The 26849-nt window shown below is 27.2% G+C and overlaps 2 protein-coding genes across 2 annotated transcripts; one reads left to right on the plus strand and one right to left on the minus strand.

Moving 5' to 3' along the window:
• The first annotated feature begins 4851 nt into the window (after window positions 1-4851).
• LOC145842805 (presequence protease, mitochondrial-like) lies at window positions 4852-18649 on the plus strand. The gene is made up of 24 exons (XM_082950287.1): window positions 4852-4924; window positions 4984-5071; window positions 5288-5394; window positions 5869-6020; window positions 7504-7622; window positions 7809-7901; window positions 8214-8374; window positions 9120-9246; window positions 9574-9662; window positions 9921-10048; window positions 10303-10417; window positions 10954-11050; window positions 11329-11463; window positions 11881-12018; window positions 12343-12454; window positions 12633-12768; window positions 13200-13397; window positions 13749-13903; window positions 15825-16010; window positions 16271-16352; window positions 16447-16587; window positions 16970-17156; window positions 17446-17579; window positions 18319-18649. The coding sequence occupies exons 1-24, from the start codon at window positions 4899-4901 to the stop codon at window positions 18374-18376; spliced, it is 2964 nt and encodes a 987-aa protein (XP_082806413.1). The 5' UTR covers window positions 4852-4898; the 3' UTR covers window positions 18377-18649.
• A 763-nt stretch (window positions 18650-19412) lies between these two features.
• On the minus strand, window positions 19413-24701 carry LOC145843061 (sodium/iodide cotransporter-like). The gene is made up of 7 exons (XM_082950528.1): window positions 24516-24701; window positions 23851-23970; window positions 23243-23379; window positions 22483-22701; window positions 21018-21081; window positions 20274-20373; window positions 19413-19585 (listed from the first exon to the last, which is right to left on the minus strand). The coding sequence occupies exons 1-7, from the start codon at window positions 24699-24701 to the stop codon at window positions 19413-19415; spliced, it is 999 nt and encodes a 332-aa protein (XP_082806654.1).
• Between the last annotated feature and the right edge of the window lie 2148 nt (window positions 24702-26849).

The following is a 26849-nucleotide window of genomic DNA, read 5'->3' on the forward strand; positions in this document are numbered from 1 at the left end:
ATATTTACCAGTAAAATTTATAAGTGATTAGTTTTGTTCATCTCTTTAGCCATTGATTTGGTTTGTGGTATGTAGTTTATTGGTAGTTTAATCTGTAAGCTACACCTTCCCCTTATAGATTTTAGGTACTTTTCAACTTTGATTTTTTTGGAAGGGCTGTTGTTAATGTGCTTTGGGCTTTAAATTTTGAAATTATTGGATATTCAGTTGATTCCTAAGCTAGATTTGTGAAGTGTTGCTGCCAAATTTTTGAAGTGATTTTTGACTGAATTTGCCGTCATAACGAGTGGCAAATAGTAGCTGAGATGAATGTTCTGCAAGATGAAGACAGCTTCTGAAGATTTGACAGAAATGCTTGTTACAGGGATTTGTTGCTTTGGAACGTATAATTGGAGATTGGTGACTTTGGAATTGTTGAATATTTTGTTGTGAAAGTTTTAATTTATTCAGTTTTTGCCTTGTATAAGTTTTATGTTTATGTTTATTTAATCACTGTAATTTGTTTTTTCTTTTTATGTTAGTGTCTTTCAGTTTAAGCGGCTTAGGTTTTAATGCCTAGGTCCTTTGTTGGACAATAAACTTAATAATAATAATAATTATTTAGAGGTATTTTTTAAGAGTATTTGACCAGTTGTTGGAGATATGTTATTTCTCAACGTTCCTGACAAATCCAGATATAAAGGGTGCTGTCAAACTTTTTAAACCAGCATCCCTCTACTTTTTTGTTTATTTTTGTGGCTTTTATTAATCCCAGCTCCTCCTTTTCTGCTTTAAACATTTTTTATTATTTTAAATGTTGTACAAAGTCTACCTGTCTCTACTGAACTGCTTGATTACAAAAGACTTTGGCACATTATTTTTTACCATTTTACAAACTTCTAGTTTATTTTAAATGGTTAGTGCAACTCGTTTTCTTTTTGTTAACTCTTGTCCATTTCTAAAACCTAGTATGCTAAGTGTGTCAAACTTATATAACTTTTTAAAATGTATATATAGTCGTGCATCTCATCTTAAACAAAAAGTGTTTGAATTAACAACTTTTGTTATGTTGTTTGAATCAAAATCCTAACATAAAATAATTTGTTATAAACACATTTAAAAAAAATCAGAATTAAGTTACCTAAAAAAAACTTTAAAAGTTTAAATAAAAAACTTAAAGTTATGTTTTAAATAAAATTGCTTTAAAAATTTCTAAACTGACTTTCTATACATGCAAAGCTTTTATATCACTAAACTAGTTTTGAAAAAAGATAAAATGTAATCTTTAGTAGGATTATTTTGTCATAATAATAAATAATAATAATTGGTTTTGATCTTAAAATTTTCAACTCACAGAGTTTTCAAAACTGTCATTAAAAGCCCTACACCATCAGGCTACACTCCAGTTTTTGAATTTTAGATGAAACCTGTCTAAATTATTTTTTGTTAGCAACTACCAAATTACTCTAAGGGCATGGGGGGTAAATTATTTTTTTTCACAATTTTATCTTAATAAGTACAGTATTAACAAAGCTAGAAGTTGCTTTTTACAGATTTTGGAAATTGAATTTTTTTTTGATATACATCTTGTGAAAATTGGAGAGTACAACAGGTTCTTTATGAGTGATGCAAACTGAAAAAAAAAAAAGACTATTTCACTAAAAATCTATCTGCTTCTACAGATTTTTAGATAACTACCACATAAGTTCAGAAAATGTTTTTTTGCAATATTTTGGAAATCTGTTAATAACAAGACTTCAAAATAAATACAATTTTTATGACAAAAATAAACAAAAAAACCTGTGTTTTTCATTTGGTATTTGACCATTTTATTGTAGGTATTTTCATTGCTTATATTTTCTTTCTTTAAAAAAACCTTATCTTAAGTTGTTTGTTTTAATTGTACCAAAACATACTGCTGAATTAAGGCAGCATGTTTTTGTAAGGTAAACATCATTAGCTATAAATCTACTACAATATTGAAGAAATTTGAAGTAAAAAGTTAAGGTGTTTTATACTTTTATAAAATCATAATTAAAGGATTTTAACTCACTCAGTCTAGTTTTAAATTTATAAAAACTTCAATTTGGCGGAGGCAAATTTATACTCAACTTGAACAATTTTACATTGTGTTGGTTAAATTTATTCTGTAAAGTTTTATGCCTTGCAGCTAACTTTATCAAATAAGAAATAGATATTTTTCATTGACTGTTGTAAACATAAAGTGTAAAACAGTATAGAACTTGGAAAAGGATACTTAAATTTTCAGATACCAACAACACAAAAGACAGATATTATTTTATTTTGATTTCAAACATTCTTTCAATCAGTCATTGTCAATGATTTTTTTGTTTAAAAAATGTTTATTGTAAAGTATTTTTTATGTTCTAAACTTAAATGTAGTAAAGTATTTTTAGTTATGGTGTAAAATAGAAAAATTACCAATGCAAATTTTTCTCTTATATATTTTTCAATCATTGATATTGATGTGTTCAAAAATAAAATATTATCTGTCTTTTGTGTTGTTGATAAAATAGAAAAAGTACAGTTCTGCCCTTAGTTAATTAAAAATAAATACTTAGTATATATAAGCTAAAAGTAGCAATTCCCAACAATTCAAAAACTGTTCAAAACGTTAAGCTGAAAAAAAAATTGAATACTGTAAATAATTTAACTTAAAATATTTTTTTAGTACTGTTTAAGATTTAATTTTCTCTTGGTAGCATGAGGTATTAAAGCTTGCTATTAAAAATTAAAAATAGGTTGCAAAACACATTGCAACTTTTTATTCATAAATTTTACTACATTTTTGTTTCTACAAAGTTTTTCTGTGCAAACTTGCTTGGTATAAATGCACTTTAGCACAAATAGTTTTTGAGTATTTTAAATAGACTAGTTGCTGACTAGTACCTCAGGTTTTTTTTTTGCCTTAAAAAATGATAACCCTCTAAATATTTCAGTAAGTAGTAACAGAATGTACTAAATGAATAGCTGACCTGTACTTTTCTCCAAAATGCCCTTAAATATGAGTCTACCACAAAATAGTTAAAAAATATTTAGTTTTTCTGATATCTTCTGTAAAAATGCTTATCAAAAAAGTTATTTAGGTTGATCATAATATTTAAGTGTCATCTTTGTAAAATTTTTATGAAATCAGCTAGTTTTTATGACACTTTCCTTATGCAGAGCAAATTTTTAAAGTTTTTTTTCTTTATAAGCGTCCTACTTCTTATAAAATAAATTGTTACTTATTCTATAATATGTTCATAAAGTAATTTTTGCTGGTAAGATTTGCAATGCTTTTAGTTTAATCATTTTTTGTTTTATGTAGATTATATTTGTTTGTTTTTTTACATAAACTAGTATTTGCATTTGTTATAAAGTCTTTGCTCAGGGGTCAACAAACTGCAGCCTGCCAATAAAAATATCTAGATCTGTAGCCCATAAGGTACTTTTTAGCTGAATAGTAACTGAAAAGCACTTTTATAAAAATAATTGATTTTTTTTTTGTTAAAAATTTATAACAAGGTTCTTTACTTGATAATTACTTTTAACTAGTGCTCTACTAATGCATGTTTTGTCAATTTTTGGTTTAAAATAGAATTTTTTGTTGATTGCTACAAGTATTTTAAAATAAATTTGGCCGACAAGCAATTTTTTAAAGAAAAGTTTTATGGCAGTAGGCTACTTACATGGTTGCACACACTCTGACTAATTTGAAGCTTCTAAAAAAACTCTGACTAGTTAAAGAATTTTTTAAACTCAGGCTAGTTTTTAGCTAAAACCTAAATTAATTTGAGTTAGTTTATTATTATTATTTTGTTTTTCTTAGTTCAAATAATGTACCACTATTTAATGTGTTTTAACAATTGTCTTGGTACAAGTTAATGTATAAAATTTTCATCTTAGCAGCTTGCACTACTTAAGTATTAGATTTTAAACTTTTTAGGGTTACCACACACTCAGGCTACTCAAGATAACTTAGACTTGTTTAATTTTTTTTATTGCAAATTTTAAGGTAGTTTAGATATCTTCTTAAATTTCAAGCTATTTTTTCTTTAGATTGTGTTTTTATTAAGCCCTTATGTTATTGTTTTGGTATTTTCAGATGTTTAATCTTTATTAGCAGTACTTTTTCAGTTTTTGGTTCATATGTATTTTTTGAGACAAAGAGTGGTAAATGACTATAAAGTGACAAAGGGTTGATCATGCCAATTCAATCATCAGACCACAAGCTTTCAGTAGACTGAGATCAGTTTTGTCCTTATTAAACTCATTAGTCAGTCACAACTGAAAAACTTGCAGTTGTTAAACTACAAATGGTTTATCATGCTCTCAATTAAAGCAAATATTTGCTGACAATATTCAGTGACACCTGCAGCCTTCAAGACATTGTTCACTAGGCAAGACAACTGGTACACACGTATTAAGTACGATCAACAAAAACATTCGCAAAAGTCTTCAGAGCAGAAGCCTGGACTTTAGTTTGCCGTGAGACAAACTCAAGTTTAGCAAGATTATAAAAAAATGTAATCATAACTTATAATAAGTTCATATACATATTTTGTCTCTTTACAAAAGTATTTATGAAATTAATAATTTAGTTACTTAAATTTAGTTGAAAACTTCAACTAAGCTATTTAATATGCAAAACAAGCAAATATCTCTAATGTCTATGTAAATATTAAAAAAAAAAACTATTTTTGTCTTTGTACGAAGAGTAATACTTTTTTTTTGAAATTCAAACATGCAAGATATTTGTCTTAACAAAATTTAAATTTTATTAAATTTTTTCAAAATGACACTTATAGCAGTTGTTCTACACACCATGTTATAAAATAGTTTGTACTATAATTTAGTTTTACAGATTTTTAAAACTTATAAACTTAGTAAATCTCAAAGAAGCAAAGAAAACAAACATGTTCAAGATGTTGAAATTATTTAAGTTAGTTTACAGTTTTTTTGAGTTGTTCGGTAAAATAACTTAACAAATATATTATACAGATCTGTTCCTCAAATCAGAACCCAGAGGAACTTGTCAAAGCTTAGCTACAAAACTGGAGATAAACTTCATGGATATGTAGTAAAACGAGTAAGCTATCACTTTGTTTGAATACAGAGATTTCTATGGTTTAATACTAAGCTATTTTTCTAATAGGTTAAAAATTTACCACCTTAAAATCAAACATTTTTCTTTAATATTTGCACCTTAAAATCTCTACAGAAAAAAAATTATTATAACAGTAAAATAGAATAAAAAAATGTGAATAAACTTTTTTAACTAAAACTAAATTTATTATACTTTTAGGCTATTGAAGTGCCTGAATTTTCTATGAATGCAGTAGAACTAGAGCACACAAAAACTGGCGCAAAGCATCTTCACTTAGAAAGAGACGATCCAAATAATGTTTTCAAGTTGGTAATATGTACTATATTCTGTTATACTAATTTGAAAGTTCTGAATAAAATTTAAATTCATAGAACTTGTTTGGTATTTTTTTTAGTAATTTTTTGGTTCCTAGTCCAATATAACTCCAACAATCTTTTGTTAAAGTTATATGCAACTAAGTTGTTGTGATGGTTAGAAAAAACTTAGGTTTGATAACATTTTAGAAATCATTTTTAGAAAATACACATAACATTCTCATAGTTTATTTAACACGTTTGGACTTAACATTCGTTTATAACAAGGAAACATCATCAAATAAACTGAAAGTTTTAAAGACCGCTCAAATATGCACAAAGAATTTAGGTGACCTTGTGTGCATGTTTGACACCCACCCAAGAATTTCATGTGTATTTCTTTGAAATGGTTTCTAAAAATTCTAATACCCCACCTGTATTTTGTTAAGAGATTCTGTAGATAATAAATTTAGTTTATTTTTTCAGCGTTTTTGTGAGGACGGTTCCAAACTGCAACACTGGAATAGCACATATACTTGAGCATGTTGTTTTGTGTGGATCTAAAAAGTATCCTGTTAGAGATCCTTTTTTTAAGATGCTCGACAGATCTATGGCAAATTTTATGAATGCTATGACTGGTTAGTGTTCGCAGCATATATGAGGCTGTTTGATAGTTTTAAACAAAATTTAATAGTTAGTGATTTTTTTATTTTGTTATAGATCTTACTATGATCATCTATTAAAATTTTAAACTAGGACATATACACAACCAATTACTTGAAAAAAACTAATGACTTCATGCATTAAAATGGGTTGTAACATCTTACAAACTATTTTTTAGCTATTCAAATTTTATCCATTTCTTAATTAATACTAATTTTTTCCTTGCAATCTAAAGTTTTAATTTTGCCCGGTTTATTAAAATTTTTAGGACTAAATTAATATATCTGTTATTAACAAATGTTTTCTAAAAATCTAGTTACAGCAAATGTATTGCTATATGGTTTTTTTTCATATTAATTTTCGATTAATATGTGCAAGTGATCTTGCCAAAAGTCGTTAAATTTCTTTTTGAAGTATAATAATTTTTTTTTATACTTTAAAAGTTAAAAATATCTTTAATATTATTCAATTACACTTTTGTTTTGTTAAGTTTTTCTCAAAAACTTTAAAATTTGTTAAGTTTAAAAAAAGATTTTTAGAAAAAATTTCAGTACTTACATTATAATGAGATATTTTGATTCTACACATACTCAGATTTCGTTAATTTTTTGAATTAGTATAGTGCTTACTTTTGAAATTAAAAATATTATTTAGTATTTCAAGGAATAATTATATAGCTTTTTTATTCTACTTTTCAATTAAAGAAAACACTTTTCAGTTATTTCGTTTACTTGATATATTTAAATATTTCTGAGTGTAAAATTAAGGAAGACCATAAGTTTACCAAGTAATATTAGTGTCTATGTTTTTCTCATAGCTTTTAAAAGTTTTTTGTTAAAGAATTCTAAATATTTTATAATGATATAATTTTTACAATATTCACTTAAAACTAAAACTATATTAAATATAAGACCAGTATTGGTTTCAGTATTAAATCATTAAATAGAAAGTTAATAATTTGATTAAAAGTTTGTTATAATAACGCATTTGAACAGTTTTAGTTGAAAGTTATATCATTTTTAGTAACTAGAAATATCGTTTACGTGACTTTTTTAATTTATTTTTTTTAATTATGTTCATATTTAGTATGTTATACTAATGCTTTTTTTTTTGATACACACTGTTTCAGCAATAATCGTACAACATTTTTGTATTATAAACTTTTGTTTTGAATGTAATAGCCTTTTAAAAATAACACAATTACCAAGTTTTATAATTAGATTTTGTTTTCACTTTCTCCTAAAATATTGTAAGCTGAAATTCTTTATAGTTTATAGTCTAACCTAGTTATTAACTATCCGTGTGGTAATAAGTCATTCGTATACTTTACAATAAACAAAACAGCATATTTCTCCGCGAGTTGAAAACAAACAAGATTTAAGTTGTTTTTTTTTAACTGGTTTTCCTAATTAACTTAATACTTAAAACTGTCAAAAAACCTTGTAGTATAAAATGCAGGATCGGACTTCACCATGTACCCGTTTGCGACGCAAAACAAAAAAGACTTCCAGAACCTGCTGTCAGTTTACATGAACGCAGTGTTTTTTCCAAACATCAACAAAACCGACTTCTTGCAGGTATCCTACTATGTTACTCTTTTAGATGGTTAAAATCTTTCTATTAAGTTATGTTTATGTTAGTTTTGTTGTTAATGAAAAATTTTAAAGCTACCGTTTTAGATTTTAAATAAAAATGAATGGATAAAGTGTTGAAAATGATTTTAATATTGATTTAATTTAAAAAAAACATTTTTATTACTATAGGAAGGATGGAGACTTGAGCGTGAAGTTACTGAAGACAAATCAACTCCGATAACTTTCAAAGGTGTTGTCTTCAACGAAATGAAAGGGTATTATGTGAGTAAAAAAAATTTTAGTTTAACAGCTTTTATTGCAAAAAAAAGTAACTTTATCTTCTTTAAAAAGTAGTAGTTAATTATAACCTTTTTAGTTAATTCAAAGTTCTTTAGCTATTGATAAAAAGTGAAACTAAATTTTATTGAGACTTGTTGGTGACTTTAAAACAACCGAGTTTATATTTTCCCGCTACCTTTATACTCTTTATTTTTATTAATCAATCAAAATAACATTAGTTTAAATGACTATTAATTAAAAAATTGATTCAGATGCTTAACAACCTGTAAACTTGAACTAACTGTTTCTGACCAGGGGAATTCCAGCTACCTGCTGTCCGAGGCCATTCAAAAGCACCTCCTTCCCGACGGCACGTACGGCTTCTCAAGCGGGGGTGATCCCCTGGAGATACCTCAGCTCACCTGGCAGAAACTCAAGCAGTTCCACCAAGACCATTTCCATCCCAGCAACACGATGTAATTTGTTATTATATTTTTTTAAGTAGAACTTTGACTACTTTTGACAAGGCATTGACTTACGGCAAGATCATCTTGTTTTGTGTTGTACTCTGAGCTCTTATACAGAATTACTTTTGAAATAATTTCTAATACTACTTTGGAATAAACATAAAAGTTTTATAAACTAAACAACTTTGATTAAATATTTTAGAACTTAATAATTTCAAGTATTTTTGGCTTCTTAAAAGTTGGACTAAAGGTACAAATTCAGTTTTATATAGTTATAATTTCTATTAAAAGAAAATTCAATATAACTGAGTTCACACTAAACCAGGCTAGACTAGAGTTTTAAGAACACTTTTATGGAAAATTTTAATCTCTGACTCCTTTTTTTTCAACAAAAGAGCAACTGCAAAGTGTAACTATTTTTAAACTGTGTATAAAATTTTGATTAATACCATAGATATACACTATTATCTTTTTTTTTTTTTTTTTTTTGCATTTTATTTTCTAAGTGAATTTTACCTTAACATTAGTTTAAATGTATATGGGAATATTGAAAATGAAAAGAAATAGTAGTTTTAATTCAAACTTAAATTTAAAATGTGTCAACTACAGGTGTTCTGTAATTAAAGTATTGACTTTCAGCGACTAACTGTTATATGAAGTTTATTTTTATTAAACATACCATCTGCATGACACAACTTTAAACTTTTATGAATTGTATTGATGTGTATGACGTAACAATTACAAATATCTGCAGGTTTATGACGTACGGTGACACGCCTATGAGCGAGCACCTCGAGAAGATAGACAGAGACGTCATGCAGCATTTCGGCAAAACGAATCCCGACACCTCGATTGCCGCCCAACCAAGGTGGACCGAACCTGTTAGTTACGTTTTGTTCTGGTAAACAGTTGCTTGTACTGATTCAGTAGAAGTTATATCTAATGCTTTTGAAACACTGTAAATTAGATAGCAATATTTTTAAACTGTTTTTTATTTTAATCTGAGATTAAACTTGAAATATAGGTTATTAAGCTGTCTATTTACGTAAACAATAAGCTAGTTATTTTAATTATTTTTAAGTTAAAAATAAAATATTATACAAAAAACTTTAAAATGCTTTATAGTACTTACTAAAGTTTAATTTTTTTTACGGTTTTAGTTTTATTTAATGAATAAACTTTTATTTGAATACAAAACTAAAAATCAGCGCCACGCGACAGTCACGTGTCCAGTTGACAAAATGGCTACAGATCCGGACAAGCAGGCGGCTCATACCGTGTCCTACCTACTATCCGAGTGAGTTTTTGTACTTTGTAAAAAAATGCAACAATTATTTCTAACTAGTATTTAAATATTTTTATGGTATATAAAAGAGTTTAAGTTTAAAAGCTTACTGTGAAAGTATAGAGTATAAAATTAATTAAATTTACTGGTATACAGTTATAATGCTTCCTATATTATCAAATTACATACAACTTTATTTTGCTTGTTGTTTTTACTGTCAGCAATTTTCATAAACTAATATTTTAAATCAAATTTAAACGTTCATTCCAGGATAAGCGATGAGTACGAGACGTTCGTAGCCAGTTTCGTCTGCTCCCTCCTCACCGACGGACCGTCTGCTCCCATGTACAAGTCCCTCGTTGAAAGCGGCATCGGGTCATCTTACTCGCCCATGACCGGTTTGTAGTATATAAGTATTGTTTATGGTTATTCAGTATTGTGGTTGGTTGACGTGAATATTGTTTCCATGTCAGGCGTTTTCAAACAAGTCAATTTGGTTATCTGAAGTTTTCTTATACGCCTTCGAGAGAATTTGTTTATACAAAATTCATAAGTTTTAAGTTTCAAACATATTATAAGTTTATTTACCGCTTGAATAAAAACTCGTATTAATTTTTTTTTCTATTTTACATGTTTATTTTAAATTTAACAGGGTACTACGGTAGATTGAAAGAGGGTATTTTTAGTTGCGGGTTGCAAGGTATCAATGAAAATGACAAAGAAAACGTTGAAAATCTAATATATGAAACTATTGAAAAAACTTGCAAGTTAGTTATTGAAATACTTTTTATACTTTAGGAATAGATGTTTTAAATTATAAGACACTTGTGTATTTACTATTTATCATGATAGTTTTAGTTTTAACTTTTATGATCATTCCTAAACTTTTATTTTCTATAATTAGTTTAAAAAGGTTATTTCGCATAAATGCGTATTACACCATAACTAAGATTTAAGTTTGGTTGAAATATTATCTTACTAAAGAATTTTTCTGTATTTTTACTAGGGTGTTAAATTAAAGCCCATGTGCATAGCAATGAATAAACTTTTTAAACGTTCTAAACATAACTGGGTTCACTGGGTTTAAAACATATTATCTTAATTTTGCTCATGACCTATTAAAGCAACCAAACAAACACCTTATATATAATATTAATCATATAATCTTAAACAATGAACTTCTATGATTTTTAATGAGTAATAGTTTAAAAGTTTTGTGGCTATTAATATTTTTTTTACAAAATGACTTGTCATTTAATTTTATATACACTCTTATTTGATATCAAGTAACAACAATCACCAGACAAGGATTTCCAGCCGAGCAAGTGGAAGCTCTTCTGCACCAAATAGAGTTGAGCTTGACGCACCAGAGATCAAAATTCGGTCTTGGACTCACTTTTGTTAGTACATAAATACGTCTGTTTTGTTTTTAAAGTGTTTCTACAAGTATAAGTTATTTAGACTGGTTGTCCATGATTTGATTGCTGGCTGCATTCTTGTCGAATTTGAAATACTCGTTATACGTTTATTTACGTCAAAATATTTTCAAATAAGTAAGCATAATTTATCAGAGTTGTAGTAAATTTATTCAAAAGTTAGTTTTGATTAATACATTTGATTTTACCGTCCATAATACAAATTTTTTAAAGATAATTATAATTTTTTTTTTTTATAACAGTCCATCTTACCAGTGTGGTCACATGGTGCCGATCCCTTCCGCAGTTTACAGGTGAAAGATATTTTGAATAAATTCAAAAAGAACTTGGAAGAAGATCCAGATTACTTGAAGAATAAACTGAAACAATTGTTTGTGGTAGGTTTATTTTTCTAGAGTGTACAAAAATATTTTTTAATTGTGTTTTTTTTCACCATCATATCTTATCAAAGTAATATTTTTTCATCCATAGATAACCCTTTAAAATTATTAAATATTTTTAAATTAAGTTCGATTTTGCTTATCTCTGTGTTATTTATTACTTGTTTATTAAACTACTAATTTATAACTATATTATAAACTCAACATAATTTTGTATAATTAAAATATTGCGTTTTTTATTTAGTTTTTTATTAACAATGTCTTATAAATAAAAATAAATAATGTTATAGTTTTTTTGTTTTTAATATACTCTTAATGGTATCAATATATTTTAATTAAATAAAGTTGAACTAATTAAAACTTTGTGGATTTTTTTCATAAATAAAAATATGAATCAACAAACAATTAATTCAGGGAAACAATCATCGTCTGAGCCTGCTTATGGTTCCAGATGAGAAGTTTAATGAAAAAATAGCTAAAAAAGAAGAAGAAATTCTCAATGAGAAAGTCGCAGCATTGAGCGAGGCTCAAAAAGAAGAAGTTTACACACAGGTATTGAAACACGAAATGTTTTATTAATTAAATTAATTAAACAGTAAAAATGTTTAAGTTTCTCAAACCGTCCTTCTGGTATGTCAACCGTTATTTGTAGTTTTTTTGTCTTTTTTTTTACTATATATAAATAATTTTTATTATTACTTTACTTGCTTGCTGACAACAGTTTTGAAGGTATTTCAAACAAAAATGATGTATTTAAACAAAAGCTTTGTTGATTTTTTTTAAGTATAATATTTTTTTGACAGTTAAAGTTTTTAAAAGTGAAAAGTAAATCAATATATATTATCAATCTAATTGTAAAATCTTAAACTAAATCAGGGTTTGGAGCTGCAAAAGATACAAAATGAATCGGAAGACTTATCCTGTCTTCCCAGCTTGAATCTAGCTGATATACCGAGAGAAGCGATACAGTACAAAACTGAAAGGCAAGGTGAAAATTGTTTACATTATGTTATAATTCTGTTGAATTAGCAGAAGTAGTTTTGAAAATGTTTATTAAATTATTTTTTCTCTAAAGTTTTGCATGATTCAAGTCAAACCTAAGCTAACTATTATTATCAAATTTTAACTTTGATGTTTAAAATATCAAACATTAATCTTTATAACAGTGCTGCACGGCAGAGGAGTTTATGCGAATGTTCAGGATACGAACGAAGTTTCTTACTTCAACGCAATGCTGCCAATCAAAGATTTACCTGATCATTTAATTCCCTACTTGCCATTATTCTGTTCCTGCTTGACTGAGTCAGTTTTGTGTTTCCTAAGAACTACAAGTTACTTAAGAACTAAAATAATTTATTATTGTTATTTAGTTTAATATATGTTTTCATACATTTTTTATAGTTTATAATGAATATTTTAACACTTATTTGTATAAAAAATTCAAATCTTAATAGACAAAAAAAAATATTTATCCTTTCTAAAACTTATCAGTATACCAATTGGTTTTGTCGCCTTAGCTTTATTTTTTGAAAGTAAAACAAAATAAGCCCAAGTACAAAAATCTTTGCGAATTCAAATTACCGAGCAATTCTTTCACAGTTAGTTAATAATAAATAATAACTACTTAGTTCATTGATTTTTTACTTTACTCATTTTCTAATTTTATTTATTAACTGTAGGTATTACACACTTAAGAATTTCTTTAAACATTATACATTGTTTTTCATATGAAGGATGGGAACCACTATCGAGGATTACGAGAAATTCTCCCAACGTCAGGAGCTGCACACTGGAGGTCTCAGCGCCTCCCTCTCTCTAACCGGTCACCATGACGACCCTAGCATGCACGAGATGGCCGTCCACCTTTCATCGCACTGCCTGGACAGAAACTTGGACCACATGTACGACATGTGGACCGATTTGTGGCAGGGGTGATTTGATACAATTTTTTTGTTTAAAGTAATGTGGTAGAAAGTTTTAAAGACTTGAAGCTATCTTTTTTCAATTTTGTTTCATTCTCAGTATTTTTATTATAAATTTAAAAAAATGCAAGTCTAGTGTTTAATTATATACTTAATAATATTTCAAAACTTATTATGGTTAACAATTATATTTATCTGACATTATACAGCTGGTGCTTCTCATTTAATTTAAATTATTTTTCCATTTGTTTTTTGCTGTTTAAAATCTAACGATAATCACCTTTCATCAAAGCTTCGGAATAAGCCGCTGCATACCTGAAACCAAACAAATATGAATATTTTAAAAGAAAATATAAACAGATACTCGTTCGACAACGAGCAGAGGCTGAAGACTCTATTGAACGAGCGCGCGCAGAACCTCGCCAACTCGCTTTCGTTCAGCGGGCACATGTACGCCATGAAGAATGCGAGCCAGCACCTCAACATCAACGCTTACTACAACGAGGTTTGCAATGGTGAGTGGTTGTTGATTAAATTTTAATTGTACAAATAAATTCCGTGGTGTAAAGTTTTAAAGGATTAATGTGTTGATTCAGCTTTTGTGTAAACATTAACTTGTTGATATTTATAAGTAGTTTTTTTTTTATTACAACATACTGAATAAAGATAGTTAATGCTCACATTATATAATTAACGATGCAACTCCAGGCTAGGCATATTTAAATTTTGTTTTATAAAAGTTGATAAATAATTTGTCTACTTTATATTAGGTTAATGACAGTTTTAACATTAAGTTATGTGGTAAATAATTTTTTACTAGTAAACAAATTTTTCCTATGTTTAGCTGCTAAATAGTAGTTGGATTGCTTTTAATATTTATAGTTTTAATACAAGTTTGGGAAAACATCCTTTTTAATATACATATTGACATTTAAATTCTCCATGAGTTGTTGAATTTACCAATACAATGGTCGTCAAGCTAATCAAAATCGGTGCACCCAAAGATCTAATTTTAACAAGTGCCGCTAGTGGTGTCGCTACGTAAGCACTTTTACTAATGCATTTCTCCTTTAAAGTAATAACTAAGTTTGTATTTACGTGCAAATCTTTTAACAACTAAAACAAGAATTTATCATTTGATCCTGTTTTTTTGAACCTTTCTGTTTGGTTTACCTTGTTTGCACAATGATATTTTGTTTATATGGCTTTGTCTTACATACTTATTAATTGAACACATCTCCGCAATCACTACAAAATTCGCAGTACAGTACTGTTAAAATGTTTTATTTTACATGTTTATGTCGCTTAAAATAGATATATAATATAATAAAAACTGGATTTTTTTTGTAGTCTAAAAATTTTGTGCACCCCAAAATAAATTTCGTGTACACCTTGACGACCACTGCTAATATATACTTTATTTTTAAATAAATATAATTAAATTAATTTTTACTACCTATTTGTTTTATTTTAAACATGTTTAAAGTAATTTTGTACTATAAAATTTAAAATGTTTTTGTTATTGATGATCTTTTATCTTTCAAATGATCATTTTTTAAATTTTTTTATTTCACGAGAGTGAAAAAAATACTGACTAAGGGTGATAGTAAAGGAAAACAAAAACAAAAAGTATTAATAATAAAGTTAAAGGTCAGATAAAACAGCAATAGTTTAAAAATAATAATGAAAATAATAAAAGAGAAGTTACAGACCAAGGGTTAGGGGTAACAAATATATTAAAAATAATGAACAGAAAAAATAATAGTAGAAGTTTCAACCCGTGCAAAAGTGTCTTTGTGGAAAAGTGACCTTTAGTGCATATTTTACACCTACACAGGGACATCGATATGGTACACTACGCATTAAATATCGAAGAATAGGTTAACATTTATTAAATGTTTAACGTGCAAAAATATGATCTTCTGTCATTATTACAAATGTAATACAAATTATTTTCAAAAAAAAAAACTAATTCTGAAAATTTTAGAAAAGATCGCGTTACAACCTCGCACTTTATTTACTCCAATAATGTAATTTGTTGTGCATAAAAGTTTTATTGGTTAAGTAAAAATTACTAGAACGGTGTAACTATTTTCAAATGATAATTTTACAAACTTTTCACTTGAAACTGTTTTACACATACACAATGTTTTCACTGATATTTCAAATATATTTAGAATATTACTTTATTGTTTGTAACTTTCTTTACATATTACTTGTTTGAAACATTGATTTTTGTTTTAATAGTTGTCAAAGTAAAAAAAAAAATTATTTCTACAAATAACATGTTAACTTAGTATTACGTTTTTTGTAGCTAGAAATAGTTATGTGGTATATAAAATGGCTGACCATCATTTCTAACCCGATCATGTCCACATTTTATTTTCAAATACTTTATGTTCGACAAGTTTACCAAGTACATTTTTTTAACTCAAGGAATGACCCAAGTTGACTTCATGAAGGAAACGGCTTCAAAAACGAACATAAACGAAGTCATTGAAGCGTTGAAGAGCATCGCCGAGATTTTGTTCCGCGGTAATTCCTCCTCGCGGTTCGCGCTCAATGTCAGTTCAAACAACAGGGAAAAAGCGCTGAAGAGCACAGAAAACTTCATCGGCGCTGGTTAATTGGTTTTGTTTAACTTAGACTTGCAACATTATCTTTATATAGATTATATTTTATACTTTTAATTAAAAGTATTGAAGCTATATATCTATACATAGTCATGCAAGCAATGCTTTGTTTAACGTATATACTTTATACAAAAGTATGCAAGTTCTTATAATATTTAAAGTAATATCAAAGGAGTCGTAAAGTTATCAGAATAAAATCACATTGTTTTGTATGTTTTATAGTATTTATTTATAATTTCATTTTATTAGTTGCTGCAAGTCCTTCAGATGATTGTTTGGACTTCAGTTGGAAGCAAGGAAAAATACCGAGTTCCTCACCTCCCAATACAAAGTTAGAAATGTTATGTGTTAATGTTCAGTTAATTAATTTTTTACAAGTTTCAAAGCAACAACCCAAAACTTTTAATATTTTCTCATACAAACAGGAACCACATAGACATGCCGTTCGGAGTGAACTTCGTGTCGACGTGCAGCAACACCCGGGCGCCGTACGCGCATCGGGACAACGCCAAGCTGCGGGTGCTCGCCAGAATCATGAGCACCAAGTTCCTGCACAAGGAAATCCGGTCGGTGCATGTATTTTTAATTAACAAGTTTACTTTTAAAATCTCCATTTTTTAAATTACTTGTAATGCTTAGAAAAGAAACGTTTTGATTCCTTAGTTTTATACTTTTATTAAGCAATATTTCGTTTATGATTGTTTTTTAAAAATAAATATTCAAGCAAGCAACTGAAAATAAAAAAAAAACTAAAGAAAATATACTTTTGCTAAACAACATGAACTAATTCATTTATGGAACTCCTCATATATTTACTCTAAGTTATCATACAGTCTTGCAAGGTGTAAAACTAAATAACTACAGTAAAAATTACTTTCACTGAACAACACAAATTATTTCATTTATAAAATTCCATTTAGACTTATTTTTCAAAACAAACAATCACAGCGAAAAGGGAGGTGCTTACGGGTCCGGGGCGCAGCAGGGCTCGGACGGGGTGTGGCGGTTCTACTCGTACCGGGACCCCAACACGGACAAGACGATCGACACTTTCCAGCGAGCGGTGGACTGGGCGACCGAGGGAAACTTCAGCGGGGAGGATTTGGAGCAAGCCAAGCTGGCCATGTTCCAATCGGTATGATACATATGTTTCTGTTTGCATCAATATTTTGTGATTTACCCATCTGAAACAGTGTAAGATAAAGCGATTGTTCTTTTTTTTTTAATTTCAGTTGTACAAACAGTTTTTTCAGTTAAGCTGCCAAAATCTTGTAAATGTGTCATGTGCGGTTGTGGAGGTAATAAAATATTACAAGCTATTAATAAATAGTATTGTTAAATCAAAGTGTATTCCGTACATTTATTTTGTCACGACTGAAATGTTCCAAGCCGCTATATAACATTATCACGATGTTTTGCTTCAGATCGACTCACCGGTGTCGCCTAGTGGCAGGGGACTGGGTTACTTTATGAGCGAGATGCCGCATGCGGTGAAGCAGAGCCACAGGGAGCAGATACTCGACGCCACCAAGGAGGAAATTGTGAAGGCTGCCCAAAAGTTTGTTTCATGCTGATGTATATTGTGTTAATAGAATTATGTGTATGTATGGTCAACTAAAAATAAAGTAAGCTTAAAAATCAAATTAAACTGCTTTGTTATAGATTTTTGAGTTAAATATAAAAGTATATAAGAACTATCCTATCAACAATAAAGTATTTCTATTTAAAGTAGTTAGTTTTCCTATTTTTCTGAAGATAGTGGATGCTCATATGACGATCAAATTTTTATTTCAACAAGCTTAATAAAAATATTTTTTTAAAGAATACATATTTCAAAATAATAGAAACTGTTTATGTTTTTTATTTGACATGTATTATAGAAATTTATGCATTTCTATATTCTTTATAAAACTTTATCAAATACCGAATCCCTTTCACATTTTACTTTCTAACGTTAAAATCAGGGTTTCCAAACTCATCTTCAAATCTCCTACTATGCAAATATTTGAAAAAAACCATCACCCCTTTAGTAGTTAATTACCCATTTACTTTTTCGCTCATATACTATTACTCCCCCAGACAGCCAAAATATTGCCCGCTTAAGGAATTTTTTGTTATCAGGAAGTTTTCCCTAAACTCTAACTAATTCTAGCTGTAATAGTTTTCTAAGTTTTTCAAATTAAAATGAAGTTTACAGTTTTATAAAAAAAATCACATTTGTACGCTTTCAATTCAGTTATGTTCAATTTTTTAAGTATGCTATAATTTTATGACAATCTTTTTAATTGAAATTTCAGATATCTAAAGGACAGCAAACTTACTCGCAGTACTATAATTGGACCCAAAAAAGAATAGAAAATTTTAGACAAAATGATGTTAGGTAAAACTACAAAAAGATAGTTGAGTGTTTATATACTTTGCGGAAATGCATGTTTTTCATACTGTTTACTATAATTAGTTTTATTTATTTAGGTAAATTGTTTTTGTTTGCTGTCAATAAGATAGATATTTTTGTATTTTTAATAGAGTTAAGTTTTATAAAATATTTCACCGTTTCTTATAATTAATTCTTAATTTAATTTAAAAAGTTTTTATGAACTAGTTTTATTTTTTCAACGCTTTTTTTATTCATAGCTATATTTTATAGTAATCTTTATTTACAGGAAATTTGAAAATTTTAAATTCCATTCAGTTTCTTAAAAAAAAAAAACTTCACTATTTAAAAACATTAATTGTTAGACTGTTTAATTTTAGAGTAAAACTTATTTATTTTTTAAATCAAAAAAAATCATTTAAATAAGTCAATTTGAAGTAATTCTTAATTTAAGCAAGGTATATCTACTTAGAAAATATAAGAAACATACTTGTGACATTTGTTTAACTTTTTTTAAACAATGGTCGTTTTTTCAACTACCATACCAATTTAGAAAAGTTACTTGTAGAAAGTAAAATTAAAAAGTGAGGACTGTTTAAGAAAATAAACATAAAATATTTCTTAGCAAAAAAAGTTAACTGTATTGTTGTCTCAAAACTTTTTTTAAATAGTATATTCTAAGTATTTATTATAGCCAAAAATTCTCATTGATAAAATAATAGGTATAAATTGTTAGGTTTTAAGTTAATTGACAATTTTATTTATTCAATTGTTTTTGAAAAGGTAAACGGCTTAATAATTAAACTTGAGTTATTCAGCACTAAAAAACAAAATGCATGAGCTTGAAAACTGAGTCTACATAAAATAGATAATTGTTAGGCGATAGTTTAAAAGCTTTTCATACAACAAAAATTATAAAAGAAAAAGTTGTAATTAGTTAAGTTTTTTCTAAAACATTTTAGCATGATATTGTTTGCATCAATTAACGCTCAAGCAATAAAAACACAAAAACAAACACTACAAATTTGAATCTTCTAATGTTTCTTTTTGACGAAGCGACATTTCTTCTTCAGTTTCAATATTTTCAGGAATTCCAAACCTGAAAAACTTTCTCACGGAAGAAGGAAACTTTTTACTGCTTATAATCGGAACAAATAGGCTGGCGTTTGCTTCTTTTGATTTTTGGTGTCCTTAAAGCAATAATTTTCCTTACAAAAGAGTTTTTGTGTTGCACAAGATATTTTAGTACAATATACATAGATAATAAATTTTCATGAAGTTAAAAGGTAAAAATATATTTCGAACTATAGTCTTAATTTGAAAACTCAAATTAGTTTAGTTTACAACAACTTCTTCAAAATAAACATAACTGTATAATTAATTACAAAGAAGATTTTTTATTTAACAACGTCTTTGCAGTTTTATGTATATGTTTTACTTTTCAAAAACATAATATATAAAACTTACCGGTTAGAAATGAGAATAAAAGCGAGCAAATAATTGTGCTAAAAAATCCAATAAATCCTAAGTAAGTTATTGGGACTTGGTAAAGCGTGTCTGCTATAAAAGGTCTGAAAAATATTATATATCAAAACTAAACTTTAAGGGTTAAAAATACATAAATACCTTTATTTTATTAAAAATCAATTAACACAAATTAAATTTTTTATATTTATTTTCAATATTGGTCTTTATTTTTTTGCTTAAAGTAGTAATCAAAACAAAAGTTAACTTAAAACTTTACAAATTTATTTTCAAAAATGCATCTAAAAAAATCATAGACTAATTTTAATAACCTTTGGATATCAGAAGCAGGTTTAATTGTATTATTCTGAACTACAGTTGTGTTTATATAGTTTGTACAGTTTTCTGTTGTACCTTCATACTTGAAATCTTCGTAAGTTTTTCCCCACACTTTCTGGCCAATAGTTATCCACGCGTTAAGAAATATCCCAATTATAAAACCGATGATTCCTCCCTTTGTATGTTTGCATTAGTAGTTCAAAAGTTTGTTAGTTCTTAATAACAGAACGTTTAAGATTTTAACAAAATAAGATTTTAGTGATTTTACACTTGAAAAACTTTCGTCTTACTGAAGAGAAAATAAAAGAATATGTATGTATCAATGTAAAGCTGTTATCAACTATAAAAAATTGGTAAATAAAATAAAAATAAAGTCTAAAAGAGCATAACTGAAGAGCATTTTTACTTTTTTTGATATCCAAGGAAACATGATACCACAAATAAGAATAGAGTTGATCGGAGCATTAAACATACAGTCAAGAATTAAATTCAGATCAAAAGCAACATTTCCTAGCTTGCTTACAGCTAAGGAAAGTAGAAAGATTAAACAGAAGACCATCAGAGCTAGAAAATTTAATTATGTTTTTGTATTAAAATTAAAGAAATTTTATTTCAAATTACAGCATAAACTATAATTGTTTGATTTCTTTTTTTACTAGTTACATTTAAACTCATTGAGATTATAATTTTACCATATATTGTATATATTTTTTACATACTTAAGGTAAAAACATTGAAAAAAAATGTTAACATTAAAATAAAAAAATTACTGATGATTCGGCTGATATTTATTTCTTTCTTACTGTTCATTTGTCCAACTTTAGGCCTTACAAAAACTTCAAAAATTAACATTGCCACAGAATTTGCTCCTGATGAAGCAGTACTGTTTGAAATTTTGCTGATGTTTAACAAGTTTACAAAATTTTAAAAATCTAAATAAAAACTTTGGTTTTAAAAATTTGAAACTTTAAATTAAATATTATAGTTTATTGAACGACAGAAAAAAGATGCTTAAAATATTCTGTCATATGACCTGGTGAACGAAGAACCGTTCGGTTATCGAAGTCACATACCACGGATACCTTTTAACGTCTTGTCCAGGAAATAACTAAACTGAAAACTTTCAACATGTACTTATTAAAAGAGATAACTTTTAAATTAATATTTAAAATTCAAAAAAAGTAATAGCATCTTTGCATTTATTTTATTTGCAAGGCTAAAACTATTAGTTTTAATCAACGTTTTTATAGTTTAAAGCAAGTGTTTATCGAAACTTTTTTTCAATGATAGAAGATTTTTACAGCAGGTTTTAATAATACATTTTTTGTTTGTCTAAAATTTCTCAAGTACATAAAATTTTTTACACTCTAAACAATTTGAAAAAACAGATAGCAAAATTCTTATAAGTAGTTTAGTTCTTAAAACTTAGTACATTTTATAAGTAATTTTAGTCCTGGACAAGACGTTAAAAGGTATGCGAATCGGTAACCGAAAGGTTTTTTCGTGCACCAGGTCCTACGACCAAATATCTTGAGTGTCTTATTTCTCGTTAAAATAAACTATAGTAAAATAAATAAAATAAAAACTTAAGTAATGTTATTATTTATAATGTGAAAATTTTTCCTTACATTGTGAAGCTAACATGTATAACGAAGACTTTTATACATAAGAAACCAGAATGAAATACTAACTAAAATTAGTAATTAACATGTCTTAATATTAAAAAAATATATTGAATGATATGTGTGTTAACTATTTAGTCAAATCAATCAGCGAAAAACTCAAGTCAAAAATATCATTTTTACTAACTAAGATACTAGTAGAAGTCGTCAATAACTTGATGAAAAACATAAACTGTAAAACTACAGTTTTTATAAAACATTGCGAATTAGTTAATGGTTTCCTATTCACAAAGGAAACCCTTAGTAGTGTAAAGTGATTCAAAAACACTTTTTATTGGCTAATAATATCAAAAGTTTCCTTTTTGGAATGTGCTGGCTTTGGTTACTATATAAGTTTTTATGCAGTACTTTAATCCTTTTCTCAAACATTAATGTATATACCAAGTTTTTATGAATTGTTAACGAAAGCTACTTAATCATTCTTTGTAAAAACTTTTAACATAAACTTTAATTCGAACTTGTGTCTGTTAGTTGAAAACTTTAACATAAATTTAAAAAGATAGACTCTAAACAGTGAAATTTAAAAAATATATTTTAATTCTAAAAAATGTAAGTTAAAACCTAAAATTTTAGGAATTTAATAAATACAATACTTTTCTGACCTTAGCATCCCACTGTAAATGGAAGATACAAAAATACCAGCAAAACCAGGAATATTTTTAAACAGTTTGACCACCATCAAAGGAATAAGTTGATCTGCAAAATCAATTTCGCCCGATTTGACCGGGTCGCAACCTTTGAAGTAGGAAAACATCGGAATACCTGCCATCATGCCGATAATATTAACAACTGCCGTGAAGATCATGAAATATCTGAGTGTTCTGAAATAAAAATAATGCAAAATAATGTTACTAACAGCACTAATCTGCAAGTAAAATACAATTTGTTTTTGAAGCTACTTAGTTAGAGTTATCACGACGTTAATACATTTCTTATATACTCTTTTAAAGTACCTTTATATTTTTTGGATTAAGTTTCTTATGAAGTTGACCATTAGAATATAATAAGGAAAATAACTATGTTAAGATTAAATTTATGTTTTCAAGTTAATGCTGCAATGGATAATAAATACTCTTACACAAATTTTAATAGTTTTGTTTTCTATTTGCAGCTAAAAAACTTAAAACAAACTTTTTAGCGTCAGAATGACTTTTACAAGACTGCAACCTTTGCGTCATGGATTGGTTTGTGCAAACATAAGACAAATACGCGAAGCTTACTGAAAAAGTATATGACCAGAAAGAATAAGACTCATTGAAATTCAGTGTAAAGCTGAAAATAAAATTTGAATGAAGATTATCTAGTTTATCGTTCAATCAGATCTAAGAAAAACGATTTTCAAACTCAAAAAAGTTTTTCAACCCGGCTTCGTCTAAATTGTTCATTGCTACATTGAAACCTCCAACTTGTGCTAATGAGTAACTTAAAAGTATGATCCCTCCGGAAACCATTATCAGAGATTGGATGGTGTCAACCCACACTATAGCCTTCAATCCGCCCTGTATAATTTAGTTTAGATATCAATCGATAACTTGAAGTGAGACTTATTAAAAGATACTTTAGATAGAAGACAATTGAGGGTGTATTTATGAAAAAAACTATTCATGGTAAAACCATTTAATATAAATACCATATGTAGCATTTATTAAATTATTATAAACTTTCTGTTTTTTTTTTAAAGGCTGGCAAATTCATAAATCTGTGATTCTATAGTCAAAAATACAATTAATATTTTAATGTTTAAAAAAAAAGGTTTTCAAAATTATGTTTAGTACCGAAATGACTTAATTTTTCTTGTGGTATTATTCTTGCATCAATTAGTAAAATTCAACAAAAAAAAAATAATCAAATTAGCTAATATAAAAAAATAAAGTATAGAAGTAATATAGCTAGCTAAATACTTATAATTGTTTCATTAATAAGGTTATAAAACTTGTTAATAAAAAGTATTGAAAGCAGCTAGGAAATACCAAAGTAGAGTAAATGCTGCAAATGAAAACAGTTATTGCTGTACTCCAAGTTACAGAGAAAGAAGTCACCAAACTCAATGCTGATCCAGTCAATTGAATCCCTATAGCCATCCAACTAATCTGCATAAGTTTTAAATAATACATTTCTCTAGTTACAGTTTTGATTTTATTTACTTGTAATGTGTTTAAAAACAGAAGTTAATAAAAAAAACCCATTCTTAAAATTCAGTGGTATATTAACAACAAACACTATGATTAAAGGTTAATATAGCTTTAAGTTTATATCAATCGTATTTAAATTGATATTGAAGTAAAAACTTGTTTTAATTAAAAAAGAATTAATATATACAACAACGAACTTGTTGGACAATGTAAACACAAACACATAGCTTCTTAAGTGTCAAGTTGTATCGTAGCTCCAAAATCTATTTCATGAATGTTTGTTTAAATCAAAAATTTAAACTGTAATAAAATTTAAACAATAGCTTAAATCATAATTTATTTTTTTTATAATAAAATCAGCTCTAAAATTGTACAAGTATAACAATATTTATTTAAACGTTACTAAACTGAAACATATACATATTCATGAATCTATCGAAACGTTTGCACTGAACTTTTGTATTTGTTATATGAGCATTTTTTGCAGCTCTTGTAGAACAAACCTCATATATGTTCGAAGGATGAATTTTGTACAAAACAGGTAAAACAAACAAGGCGCAAGGTATGGCGGGAAGGAAGCACGATACAATGTTCCAGAAATTTTTGGTACCTTGGTAGTAGATCATGACCGGCACGCTTAGGTATGCTATTGCCGAAACAAATGTCACTGCCATTGAAGCTCCAAGCATCACCTACAATTTCATAAAAACTTAAAAGTACTTTGGCGCTGGCTGAAACCAGCTTTTTTTAAAACAACACAACAAAAAGTTTGATTTTTTTGAGAGTTTTTTTATATGAAACACTTTTGTAAGACAAACCTTTAAGTATTTTGATGTTGTGTGATATAATCGAAGTTTAAAAGGTAAGTCTATCTACTCTTTTACTTTTGAAATTATAAGTTTGTAATAAAAAACCTTTAGTTGCACTAAACATAAAATACAATTAAAAAGTTATAATGAACTAAGTTGAATACTAAGTAAGGCACAGTGAGCCAAAGTCGCGTTTAACTGGAGTTGGGAATTATTTTTCTTATGAAATCAAATGTGAAATTAAAATTTTCACAAATACTTATTTTTGATATAGTCTAGGGTTGTATCTATTTAATTTTCAAAACCAAATAAAAAAAACTTCTAATAAAACAAAAGTTATTGGACTTAAAGTAGTAGCTCTTATAAAGTGTTTTAGCTATATGCACTTTTTTATAGTAAATATAGTTATTTTAATTATAAAATTAAGGAAAATTTTGCTTATATTTTATTTAATTTTGTTTTAAACAGCTTGTAGATATTAAGTTGATACTGTATACAAGTTTTTTAAAATGAAAAGGGGCATTAATACTAAAAAAACTTGAAAAATTTCTATAAATAGGTTCTAAAGGGTGTTTTTGAAAATATGTCAGCTAATTCCTTCTAGAATGTTCCTTTTTTATTAAAAAACTCCGTACTCGGAATAAGTTTTGTTAGTTTTATTTTAATCTACTACATCTGAGGATTTAAAAAAATATATATAGGTATTTCACTCATGACGAAAATCTGTTATTTAAAAAAGTTTAGTAGTATGTCAATAAAAGTAAATGAATAATACCTTTTCATTTTTTTTTAATTTTTAACGAGAAAAAAGAAAAGTTTTTCAAATTCGATGCTTTTCAATTAAACAATTCTTGAAAGTATCTTTTTTTGAACTCTGAAAAGGGTTATAAAATACTTCGATTTTAAAGAAGTTTTTTAATAGTAGTTTATTTAACCGTTGGTTTTCGGTTTTTAAACATAAAAAAATTTGAACTAATCAAAAACCCTTCAAGTTACAAATTTAAAACTGACATAACTTTTGTTATAGATGAATTTTTTTAGTTTAGTTTAAAGCACTAAACACGCTAGAAACTTTAATCCTACCTACCTTTGAAAATATATTCAAGAAATGTAAGCCCACTGTACAATGTTGCAAAGGTTTAGTACTTTTTTTGATGTAAACTTTCTATTTATATTAACCAATATTTACACTTTTGGTAAAAAACAATTCTACTTTTATAAGAAAAAAGTTTTTTAGTATCTTAACTTTAAACACAAGCGTGGTTTAAACTAGATTTTTTAAGAAGCAAGGTCATTTTGAAATTTTGTTAGTAAATAAATGGATAAATTTTGAACGCTATCTTTTCTTAAACTTAATTCTTACAACTATATAAAACTTTGAAACTTTGAAAACAAAATAAACTGTTATTTTTTTCTTTAGTTATAATGCTTTATATTTCTACTTAACTATTTTTTACATTTTTGTTACATAATTAAAACTTAGTTTTAATTGTTTTTATTTTATAATTAAGTATTAAATTAAAAATTATACTAACCGGTGAAATTTTTTTGCTTCCAAAAAAATAGTTTTCTAAATTTTGTTTGTTTCTATCTTTGTAGCCATGATATATTCCAACAAAAATTGCAACCAAAAGTGAGGCTGTAAGTATTTTTTGTTGTACATAACAGTTTTTAAAAGCTTGCTAATAAACTTTGGATTGTTTAAGCTATTATTTTATACATATTGCTCACTGAACGAAATATTGCTCAACAATCTTGGTCTAAGGACCTAGTGTAAGAAAAACCTTTCGGTTATCGATTCATACTCCGAGGATAATATTTAATGCCCTTTTCTAGGACATAACTATATAAATAACACGTTGGAAAATTGTTCTAATTGATTAAATAAATATTAAACGGTTTTAAGTTTAAAGAGTTGATTTTTGTAAAAGTATAGAAATCAATATATTACCTTTTTTAGACTTTTAAATTTTCAAACTAAATTTTTAAACTAATAAAACTGATATCAAACAAAAAAACAAACAAACC

This window comes from Thalia democratica, chromosome 8, assembly GCF_965202585.1.
Source record: "Thalia democratica chromosome 8, ktThaDemo2.hap1.1, whole genome shotgun sequence".
Lineage (NCBI taxonomy): Eukaryota > Metazoa > Chordata > Thaliacea > Salpida > Salpidae > Thalia > Thalia democratica.

What these genes read in the sequence shown, in the direction of transcription:
- LOC145842805 (XM_082950287.1), top strand. Translation starts at nt 4,899, where the DNA reads ATGTTCAAGATGTTGAAATTATTTAA. An exon ending in GTACAAAACTGAAAGGCAAG is followed by an intron (nt 12,455 to 12,632) that starts GTGAAAATTGTT and finishes TCTTTATAACAG; the next exon opens with TGCTGCACGGCAGAGGAGTT. An exon ending in AGCTGGCCATGTTCCAATCG is followed by an intron (nt 17,157 to 17,445) that starts GTATGATACATA and finishes GTTTTGCTTCAG; the next exon opens with ATCGACTCACCGGTGTCGCC.
- LOC145843061 (XM_082950528.1), bottom strand. Translation starts at nt 24,701, where the DNA reads ATGCTTGGAGCTTCAATGGCAGTGACATTTGTTTCGGCAATAGCATAC. An exon ending in ATTTACAGTGGGATGCTAAG is followed by an intron (nt 21,082 to 22,482) that starts GTCAGAAAAGTA and finishes AATTTCAAACAG; the next exon opens with TACTGCTTCATCAGGAGCAA. An exon ending in AAGTTTTTGTAAGGCCTAAA is followed by an intron (nt 20,374 to 21,017) that starts GTTGGACAAATG and finishes AAACATACAAAG; the next exon opens with GGAGGAATCATCGGTTTTAT.